We start from the raw sequence: 11884 nt of genomic DNA on the forward strand, positions 1-11884 counted from the left end.
CCATAGAGGCTGATTGGAGGCAGTGACAAACAGATAAACAAGTAGATTATGGTCCTACTGGGTATATATCAGACCAGTATGTAGAATTTCCTATTCCCGTTGATTAATAAGCAAAGCTTTCATGTTGGTTTTAAGCTTTTAAAGTAGAAATATTTAGATTTATACTTTATGTATAATTGTATACTTAATGTATAATTATACGTAACAAACTGCTGACAAAGTTGCTGTACCAGCTTTACTTCTGCATTACTGCTTACACTTAATGTGAAAAAAACTGGGGGGGGGGGGTAGGGGTACTGCTGGGGGGGGGATAGGGGTGCTGGGGGAGGGGTACTGCTGTGGGGGGGTAGGGGTACTGCTGTGGGGGGGTAGGGGTGCTGCTGTGGGGGGGTAGGGATGCTGGGAGATAGGGGTACTTGTGGGGGGGTAGGGATGCTGGGAGATAGGGGTACTTGTGGGGGGGTAGGGATGCTGGGAGATAGGGGTACTTGTGGGGGGGTAGGGGTACTGCTGGGGGGGTAGGGGTACTGCTGGGGGGGTAGGGGTACTGCTGGGGGGGTAGGGGTACTGTTGTGGGGGGTAGGGGTACTGTTGTGGGGGGTAGGGGTAATGTTGTGGGGGGTAGGGGTAATGTTGTGGGGGGTAGGGGTAATGTTGTGGGGGGTAGGGGTAATGTTGTGGGGCGTAGGGGTACTGTTGTGGGGCGTAGTGGTACTGTTGTGGGGCGTAGGGGTACTGTTGTGGGGCGTAGGGGTACTTCTGGGGGGGTAGGGGTGCTGTGTGTCAGTATCCCCCCCCCCCCCCCTCCCCTCCCCTCCTTCTTACCTTTAATGATGTAGGGGGGGGACACACAGCCATCCCTGGTGGTCCGGTGGTGGTAAGCACTGCAGGGGGAGGGATCTGTGAAGCAGCTCCCCTGTCCTCCCGTGCGATGCTGTGTGGAGAGTTGCCATGGTAACGCTCGGCAACGCTCCACACAGCATCGCGCGGGAGGACAGGGGAGCTGCTTCACAGATCCCTCCCCCTGCCTCCCGACACGGATGCAGAGTAGGCGCCTGCCGTTTCGGGCAGGCAGGTGCCTACTCTGCAATGATGGCGAACCTATGGCCGCGTGCCCACAGAGAGGGCCCGGCATGCCACCTGTGGCACATGTGCCATAGGTTCGCCATCACTGTACTAGATGCTAACATTTTAACATTTAAAACCAGGTACATGCAAAAAATAAATAAAAAAATATTACTTACTGCTAGAAGCTTGTCTCCAATTTGCAGTTTACCATCTTTGTGAGCTGCCCCACCCTCTATGATTTTAGTAACATAAATACTATTGTCTCCAGGAATATGCTGATTCCCCACACCACCAGCAATACTAAAACCAAGACCTGTATTAAGAAAAAAATTGAAATATAAAATTAACCAAATGTTAAGCTCTATGCCCATGTAGTGTAGTAAATATATGAAAATATGAACAGATTGTAACACATATTTAAACTTATGCGCCTGTGGTGCAGTGGGAATTAATCTTTCTTTTAAGGAGTAGCACAAGGAAACACTATACCAGCATTGAGAAACCTTTGGCACTACAACTGTTCTGGGTTACACATCCCAGGATGCTTGTGTAGAAATCATGGAATGCCAAAGGTAAGTCATGACATCATTGTAATTTAGTAGTTAGAGGCTTTCCGTTGGCATCCCTGATGTTGAATGACAACACTTCACTATAGAAAAGCAAAGAAAGAAACAAATATTTAAAAAAATAAATAAATAAATAAAAATAAAAAAAGGAACCACTTACAGGTGATACTCGAAAAATTAGAACATCGTGCAAAAGTTCATTTCTTTCAGTAATGCAAAGTAAAAGGGGAAACCAATATGTGAGATAGACGCATTACATGCAAAGCAAGATAGTTCAAGCCGTGATTTGTCATAAGTGCGATGATTATAGCTTACAGCTCATGAAAACCCCAAATCCACAATCTCAGTAAATTAGAATATTACATGCAATCAATAAAACAAGGAGTGTACATAGAACAATATTGGACCTCTGAAAAGTATAAGCATGCATGTGGACTCAGTACTTGGTTTGGGCCCCTTTTGCAGCAATTACTGCCTCAATGCGGCGTGGCATGGAAGCTATCAACCTGTGGCACTGCTGAGGTGTTATGGAAGACCAGGATGCTTCAATAGCGGCCTTCAGCTCTTCTGCATTATTCGGTCTCATGTCTCATCTTTTTCTTGGCAATGCCCCATAGATTCTCTATGGGGTTCAGGCCAGGCAAGTTTCCTGGCCAATCAAGCACTTTAATCCCACGGTCATTGAACCAGGCTTTGGTGCTATTGGCAGTGTGGGCAGGTGCCAAGTCCTGCTGGAAAATTAAGTCAGCATCCCCATAAAGCTCTTCTGCGGAAGGAAGCATGAAGTGCTCCAAAATCTCCTGGTAGACGGCTGCGTTGACGCTGGACTTAATGAAGCACAGTGGATCAACACCAGCAGATGACATGGCTCCCCAAATCAACACAGACTGTGGAAACATCACACTGGACTTCAAACATCTTGCAGTGTGTGCCTCTCCATTCTTCCTCCAGACTCTGGGTCCTTGGTTTCCAAATGAGATTCAAAAGTTGCTCTCATCAGAAAAGAGGACTTTGGACCACTGAGCAACAGACCAACCAGGTCTGTTTTTCTTTAGCCCAGGTAAGACGCTTCTGACGTTGTTTGTTGTTCAGGAGCGGCTTGACAAGAGGAATACGACATCTGAAGTCCATGTCCAGGATCTGTCTATGTGTGGTGGCTCTTGATGCACTGACTCCAGCCTCAGTCCACTCCTTGTGAAAGTCCCCAACACTTTTGAATGGCCTTTTCTTGACAATCCTTTCCAGGCTGCGGTCATCCCTGCTGCTTGTGCACCTTTTTCTTCCACACTTTTCCCTTCCACATAACTTTCTATTAATGTGCTTTGATACAGCACTTTGGGAACATCCAACTTCCTTCGCAATTACCTTTTGAGGCTTTCCCTCCTTATGGAGAGTGTCAATGATGGTTTTCTGCACAACTGTCAGGTCAGCAGTCTTCCCCATGATTGTGATTCCTACTGAACCAGACTGAGAGACCATTTAAAAGCTCAGAAACCCTTTGCAGGTGTCATGGCTTACTTAGTGGATTAGAGTGGGATACTGTGAGCCTAGAATATTGCACCTTTTCACAATATTCTAATTTCACAAGATTGTGAATTTGGGGTTTTCATGAGCTGTAAACCATAATCATTGCACCTATGACAAATCATGGCTTGAACTATCTTGCTTTGCATGTAATGCGTCTATCTCATATATGAGTTTCCTCTTTAACGTTGCATTACTGAAAGAAATGAACTTTTGCATGATATTCTAATTTTTCGAGTATCACCTGTAGGTCACATTGGAGAGCAAACATGTATAACATATAAATGGTTATACCTAAAGTTAATGAAAAATACCCAAGCAGCCTATTAAAATGGATCTGTGTCAAACTTTCTTTACAATGTAAAAATAAGAAGTATGAGACAGCACTGCAGTGTGTCTAAATGACAATAATACAACAGAAAACAGAATGGGCCAACACATTTTGTATGCAAAATAAATCTAATTAGGTAAATGTAAATATACTTTTGATTTATGTTTCAACATGTTCATGTGCATTGTTTGGTCTTAAGAATCAGTAGGTTAGCCTGTGAGCTAGTCTATGATCACCCATCTAAAATTGTCACTGACGAGTCCCTTCATCTATCCTAGATTGTCTTGTTCTGCAATGCGCTTTTCTTGTGGTTGCTAGGCAACCATATCAGGGAGGTAAAGTGGATGGCCACAATCCAGATGTAAAGGCTTGCATTAAGGAAGGGTTATTTGAATTTGAGAAACGAGCTTCAAGTCAGAGTTTAATTTTAAATAATATTTACATGAAGCAATAGGTTATATCTCACTGGCAACGAATGTGTTAAGAATACTTGAGTAGTCATTACTGCAGGCACACATGTCATGTTTAAGACATTAAGGGGGCTTAACATTAAGCAAGCTTATGTTTCAATGTGCCTTAAGTAGATTGCTATGTATCTTAACTTGATTACAACATACACCACCCCTGACGTGGTCTTTTTTAGTACAATAGAGAAGCTTTGTGGTTTTCTACTCACCTTTAGGACCCTTCACAAGCTTTATTTCCATAATTTTCTCAGTTACTGGCTTTCTCCTTCTGACATATAGTCTGACAATAGATCCTGCCTCTTTTAATGCCTCAACAGCTTTACTATGTGTCACATCGTGCACGTCTACGTCATTCACCCGTAATATGCAATCATTAACCCTAAGGATAGAATTGTAAGCATTTTAATATTAGTAGCGATTAAAAACTAGAAAATGGAACTTAGAGTGCTATATTTTGATTACACAAAATGACAGTGATATGCTCTAGACAGAACAGGTTTTAAAAAATTGAATCCATGCAAAACACAATAAAAGAAAAACAAAGGACTAACTTTCTACAGTCGAGACCTTATTTTATTTCTGTGTTACTAGGAAGTGCAGCATTCAGTACAGATTGTAAAAGAATAATGGAATTATTATTCTTGTCCCAAGCTTTCAAATGTATTTTTGGATTAATGGCCCTTCTGTGTACACACCTGCACCTTGCCCAGCAATTTTTGTGATCTATAAAGTGTAGTACACTTTTGATAAAGCCATGTAGAGGTAAAATGTGTTAAGTGTCTATAATACCGCCATATTTTTTTTATATTGTTTTATAAATAAAAAAAACTTTTTATTGGACCTGTACACCCTTCTGCTGCTTAATTCCTGCTTTCCATATCCTTGGTGGAGATATATACCACCTATGCCCTCAGGATCAAGCAAACAGTTATTTGCTCTCTCATCTAAGTAGATTTTCATTTATTATAGCCCTACTTTTACAGTGTACATTATTGTCTTTGTGTTTTAGTTCTCCCCACATGTACGTGGAGCATCTGCACTACATATAAATCCTAGAGTGGGGATTATACCACTTCAAGCTCTACTATAGGATCCAATACAGAATACTCCTTCTCCATATATTATTTTCTCATTTCTACACAATATGTCCAACAAATATATGTACGACGACTGCTTACTAAATCACCATTACACCATATCCTTAGACGGGAATTATTCCATCCAAGCACTCAATTTAAAGCTGAATTTTAGCTGCAGAAAAGTGTAAGTGTATATCTTGCTTATATAATAATATGAATATGAATATATTCTACACTTTTATTAGTTACGAAGAATTACTAAGGCGCCACACCAACCCCTTTGCTACATCATTCTTCCACCAGCCCCTTTGCTACATCATTCGTCCTGATCTGTCTAACCAAACGATTTTGACAGATCAGATGTGTTCACTTGGTCAGATAAGGCCCCTCTTGGTAAAAAAAAAATCTGGCCCCTCTGTATACTCACAAGTGTAATAAATAATGTACACATTTGTGACATAGCATGGCTGCACTTAAGTCATTCTATTTATTTGGAATCCTTGGCAATGTTTGATGGTGTAAAGCACATAGAGCGCAAGACCTATGCAGCACAATCTACACAAATCAGAGATATTAGGTGAGGCATAGGAGAGTGCGGTACTTACCTGAAGCAACTTCATTTATCAAGATGGGACTGGATGGGGAATGACTAGCAAGTGTACAGCAGGGTGTAAAGCTTTACATGCTCTAGCCATATCACTAACAAAACACAGAGTAAAGTGTTTCCAGATTCAATCAAGAGTCTAAGTCCCTTACAAAGTAACATTTAATTGGGCAACCTTTGGCTTCAGTGATGAGCTGTCTGTTTTCTGTACAAAACAGCAGATCATTTAGGCTAATAAATGTATGCAAGAAATACCAATTGGAATTTACATATTCTTACTCAGTGCATAACTAATATGAAATGCCTACAGTGGTAAAAGTTCGCTATTCGTACCAAAAGACTAGGCCACATACCGTAACCTTCCATCCTGAGCTGCGGCTCCTCCTGAAATTATTTTTGTAATGAAAATGCTTGTGTCATCACCAATATGTGGGTTGTCTGTACCACCTGCAATGCTAAAACCCAGTCCTGAAGTACCCTATAAAAAAAGAAAAAAAACATTTACATTTTATTTAAATAAGAATATTCAATATATACATATAAAATATATATATTTTTAATGTGTGTGTACCTATTTATCTATATCATGAGTAATTCACTAGCTTTGTTTCTCTTCCCGAGTTGTGTTTCAAAGCTGTTCTTTACAGCAAACAAGCTAATTTGCATATACCCACCCAGAATCCCTTGCAGTAGTAACTTTACTGCAAATTTGAGATTTCTGTGGGAAAAGAAAGTCTGATGGCTAGATTGGTGTGCAGATCTGTGTTTAACAATGTATTGACTATCCACTGACCAACCATAACTTTCTTGATACATATAGATAAATAGAGAGAGATATAATTTTTTTTTCCTTTTTTAGAAACACACTAAAAACCAATTTACTTTTTAAAATTCATAATGATTATAAGGTTAACAATATATTTATTTCTCAAACATGCTTTTCCATTTTGTGTTAAAAATTGGATTACTTTATCAATTAGGCAATGTCTATAATCGATATGTGGTGCTCGTCTGAGATGTGTACTGATGCACCAATGTATAAAAGTAGATTATTGGAGGACACATGTTACATAATTATTTGAAGTGAGGCCAGGTTACTTCTGGCACAAAATCGGGGGGGTGGAGAGGTTAAATACAGACAATGTAGTTGCTCAATTTTAAAAGGAATAATACTCAAAACCCAAAAGAGAGAAAATGACAGTTAATCTTGTGCAGAATATTTACAATACTTTTAAAGTTGACTTAGCACTACATCAAGCTGGCTCTTTTGCAGACGTTGATACGCCTCTATTGTAGAAAAACAAATTCTAAAAGAGCTTCTAATAACACAGAATCATGCCTAGTTTACTTCGCACCAGGGGAAGAAATTTATTTTGTAATCCAGTACTGAAGTTGAAAGCCGGGGATATGATATCACTCCCGTTCCAGCATCAATACAGAGATGCAAGGTGACCTGGGGGTTGTGCAGTCAGTGCACAGAGCAATCCCAGGAGCTCCCTCGCCACCTGTTCCAGTCACTGCACATAACCAGAACAGGCATGGTTTGCTCCGGTGAAAATTGTGTGGACCTCTCCACCTGTCACGCAGGGCAGACTTCTTCCAGTTAGAATGCTATACCACTGCTAACATATTTATGCAACTTGTTAACAGATTAGCCATAAGGAGCACATAGAACAGATAATTCACTTTGCATCTAAAGGCCTTACTTAAACCAGCCCTGATACATTGCAAGATGTGTGCATCAAACTATTCAGTAGACTTTCCAACAGTACAAATGTGTAATGTAACATCACTTTTGTTTAAAAGGCAATCTTTCCATGTTACCCTTTCAAGCGTAATTTCCTCATATTCATAATCCACGTCTGTTCCATTTACCTACAAAAGATTAACAAAAAACGTTAATAAAAACAAAGTGGCAAGCCATTAAAGCCCAAGGTAGAGTAGTTTTGGAAAGATACAACAAAATTACAGATGTACACAAATATATCTAAATATACGTTTTCCTACATCTAAGATATTAACATCCGTTCATCTATTAATGAGACAAGACACGTTGGTATTTCATGTGTTGAACATGCAATAATGGCCATGATGATGTGGCAAGGGCTAGATTGCTGCTGGCAATGGTGAAATCTAGGTATCATTCAATATCTGAGGCTCCACTAAACGTGAGATTTAGTGACCCCACAGTGACTGACTAGTACGGAGTACTTGACCGTGGCAATTTAAAGGTCTGTTCAGCACTCACTGTCCTTTACCATTCTTAAATTAAAGGGACACTCCAGCTCTCTGAAGTGCTTTGTGTGTAAAGAGTGTGTCTATTTAATTTTACAAAAAGTGCAGATTTCAACAGAAATTGTCCCTTTAAATAAACCTTACTACAACCCCTGGCTTTCAAGCATAAAGCCAGTCATGTTACTTTCTGGTTTGTTTAGATCAGTGGATCTAAATTCAAGAGGCAGCAATTGCTCAGAGCATTTGCATTGCAAAGACTTCTCATTGAGCTGCATTGGGAAGTCTGTGATTGGAAAGCCACAGAAAATCTGGGCGGTGTTAGAAGGGGAGGCTTAGCAAAGGCCTCCAGACAAGAGACCTGCAACTTTTGCAAGCTGTTTTCAGATATACCCCCCATTAGGATGCATGCTTTCATTGGAGTATATCGTCTAAAGTGAGTGTTTTTTTATATTTTGGGGTGAGGGGACAGTGGTGTGTCCTAATAATCAGTCACATGATACCTTCAAAAAGAGCGAAACCTGGAATTAAGTAATCACCACTGGGGTCTGTGGGTCTGCCAGCACTGATCAATAAGTGATCCAGCTGGAAGAGCATGATAATTATATTAGATGGACCCGAGGTTATCCCTGAAGAAGTCCGACATCTGACAGGACGAAACGCGTTGGATGTAACCAGATCCAACCGAACTTTTATACATGCTTATTGTTTTTATTTATTTGTTTGGATCCTGCATTTCTTCTATTGGTCTTGGACCTCCACTGTGGACACTCTACTACCACTACCAGGAGTTCCATATGTATATGGAGAGATGCCTTTTTATGCTGCTATTTTGTAAGTGCAATGAATAAATGTGATTTTGTATATTTCTAAACATACTTCACTATATTGCATTTTTTACATTTACATATATCGTGTCGGAGGATACCTACACTCATCATATAACCCCTGAGAGGGTGAAAGGCCTGAATTATCGTTTGTTTGTGAGTGTATTTCCAATCTCACTTATATCCACTATTTATATATACTTTTTTACGCTATGCAAGCTATTTCAATTTTTTCATAGATTCGATTCAAGGACATTTGATTTACATCAGGTTGTCCCCTTTTCTATTTTTATACTTATACGTATTCTGGGTGGTTTCCACAAACAAAAATATAGTCTATAGCACATCCTTTTCATAATTTGATTAAAGATTCTTCAGTGTAAAAAGAAGCCAGGTTTTTGTCTACAGTTGTGATTGAACAATTTACACTGAAGACTTTTTAATAAATGGCCACTTTGCTGAAAAAGATGTGCTAGAACATTTCTTTATTGCTTCAATCTAGTAAGCATGTCCTTGGTCAGTCCTCACATAGGACTCCGAACAAGTTTTGATCACTTAAAGGAACACTATAGGGTCAAGAACAAAAACATGTATTCCTGAAACTATGGTGTTAAAAACACCATCTAGCCCCCTTTTATTAAAGGAACACTATAGTCACCTAAATTACTTTAGCTAAATAAAGCAGTTTTAGTGTATAGATCATTCCCCTGCAATTTCACTGCTCAATTCACTGTCATTTAGGAGTTAAATCACTTTGTTTCTGTTTATGCAGCCCTAGCCACACCTCCCCTGGCTATGATTGACAGAGCCTGCATGAAAAAAAAAATGGTTTCACTTTCAAACAGATGTAATTTACCTTAAATAATTGTATCTCAATCTCTAAATTGAACTTTAATCACATACAGGAGGCTCTTGCAGGGTCTAGCAAGCTATTAACATAGCAGGGGATAAGAAAATCTTAATTAAACAGAACTTGCAATAAAGAAAGCCTTAATAGGGCTCTCTATACAGGAAGTGTTTATGGAAGGCTGTGCAAGTCACATGCAGGGAGGTGTGACTAGGGTTAATAAACAAAGGGATTTAACTCCTAAATGGCAGAGGATTGAGCAGTGAGGCTGCAGGGGCATGTTCTATACACCAAAACTGCTTCATTAAGCTAAAGCTGTTCAGGTGACTATAGTGTCCCTTTAAAGTAAAATATTACCTTTATTGCAGTCTGCTGCTGCTGGCTCTGTCCCTGACCTACCTGCTTGGATGAAATTATCAGAAGTGTTGATCTGAGCCAATCACAATGCTTTCCCTGGCCCTGGCCAATCAGCAAAGTTCAGTGTCTCCATGCAGAGGGAAGTCTATTAAAGGACACTTCAGGGTTCTAAATATCTAGTGCTGGAGTGTGATGTTACCTCATTTGCACCTCTCCTCCCTACCCCACCCCTCCCCCCATCTATCCATCCTGTAAATAGTTAAATTACCCACCAGTGGGATGGTCAGCCACTGCACTCCACCTGCCAAGAGGTCATCAGTACTGATGATCTCCTGGCCAATCCAGTGATTCTAAGAGAGGGACGTAAGGCACGGACGCAAAGCAATCTTTTGTTTGACAGCTAGGAAGTTACAATCTAGACACTTTTATAAAAGAGATTTCACTCAGTTATCCCCCTTAAAGCAATTCAGGGATTTGGAGTGTTCCTTTAAAGCAGTCTTTTCTGAATGGGTACACTTTTCATAAATAAATAAAATCATAGTGTCATGTGCCTTTGGAACCTGTGGTATAATTTATTTTCAAATAAACCTTTTCCCAGATTAAAATAATGAGTGATCGGTTTCACCCGTGAAAGATCCCGTTAGATAGCCTGATTTTGCTGTATTATTGCTGACTAATTACCACTGTTTTGACTGAAGTCAAAGAGTATCACTTACAGGACATTGTCAAACTAAATAAAAGGGTCTTGAACTTGTTAATTAGTAAAATACAAGCATGACAGATCCCTGCACAAACATGGCAATGTTTTGTCTTGGTAAATGTCTCATACCTTCGACCACAAGCAGAGATAATGTGAAGAGCACTTCTCTCAAATTACTCTGTTTTCAGAATGCATTGTAGGGTATACATTTTAGTTCTGATTACAACTTTATGTTAAAGGGACACTATAGTCACCAGAACAACTAAAGCTTAATGTAGTTGTTCTGGTGAGTATAAGTATTGCCTTCAGGCATTTTCATGCAAACACTGCCTTTTCAGATGGCCACTGGAGGTGCTTCCTGGGGCAGTGCTGCACATATAGATGGGGGGAATAATAAGTTAATACAACAACTATTTCTTTGGGAATGCATATTTAAATAAAACATTCTTGGATGACAGGGATAAAATTAGAAATTTGGTCAAGAAACTGCACAGAGGATTATTTGATAACGTTCCAAATGCTAGAACCCAAGTAGTTAACATGTACGTGAAAACAGAAGTTCTATCTACCATCACAGAAAGGAACCGCATAGAAAGAATTTAGCACTCAAGCATTTCTTCCTGGACAACAGGCGCACAAATGAGATGTGATACTGCATACAAATTTTCAATGAAACCACTGGGAAAACATCCAAGCAATATTAAACTTCACAAATGCTGAAAATTTAATGCACAGCATTAGCAGCCTTTGTTTGTAAAGAACTAAACAGCAAAGAACGGGAATAATGCACTATTAGCATAGCCAAGTAATAACAATCCGCTAATTATTTTTCTATTCCCACTTAGTTCATCATCACTGGTGTTTGCAAATAGCTTCATTGGATTTGACAAAAAATAAATAAAACTACATCACAGTAGAGAAGATATATGTTATATATGTCACTTTACCTTATTAAAAAATATATATAAAAGGAGATATGCGAAAACAGTTCTTGTAAGAGATCTAAATGAGAAGACACCTGATTATCTACGTGAAATCTATTCCATTTTTCACAGAGTAAATTATAACATGTGAACAGCGAGGCACAGTTTACCATACGTAAATGTACTGAAGTTGAGACAAAGCACACTTTATTATGTTCCTTAACCAGAACAAAGAGATTTAAAAAAAAACAAAAAAAAAAAACACTTTCATGCCAGGTTCAACGCAGGCAACAAACCATATTCAAAGCCTCTGCCATATATGAAGATAACCCATAATTGCCCAGCACTCTACTGTTACT

General features: G+C 39.5%; 1 protein-coding gene across 18 annotated transcripts in view; it reads right to left on the bottom strand.

The window, feature by feature from the left end:
* Positions 1-11884, bottom strand: part of DLG1 (discs large MAGUK scaffold protein 1) — a 231411-nt gene that overhangs the window by 80198 nt on the left and 139329 nt on the right. For all 18 annotated transcript variants that reach the window (XM_063442744.1, XM_063442739.1, XM_063442748.1 and 15 more), the window contains 4 exons: positions 7464-7514; positions 5993-6117; positions 4166-4335; positions 1245-1381 (listed from right to left, as the gene is read on the bottom strand). In XM_063442744.1, the coding sequence (XP_063298814.1) occupies positions 1245-1381; positions 4166-4335; positions 5993-6117; positions 7464-7514 (483 nt within the window). The remainder of the gene's footprint in view (positions 1-1244; positions 1382-4165; positions 4336-5992; positions 6118-7463; positions 7515-11884) is intronic.

This window comes from Pelobates fuscus, chromosome 2 (assembly GCF_036172605.1).
Source record: "Pelobates fuscus isolate aPelFus1 chromosome 2, aPelFus1.pri, whole genome shotgun sequence".
Taxonomy (NCBI): Eukaryota; Metazoa; Chordata; class Amphibia; order Anura; family Pelobatidae; genus Pelobates; species Pelobates fuscus.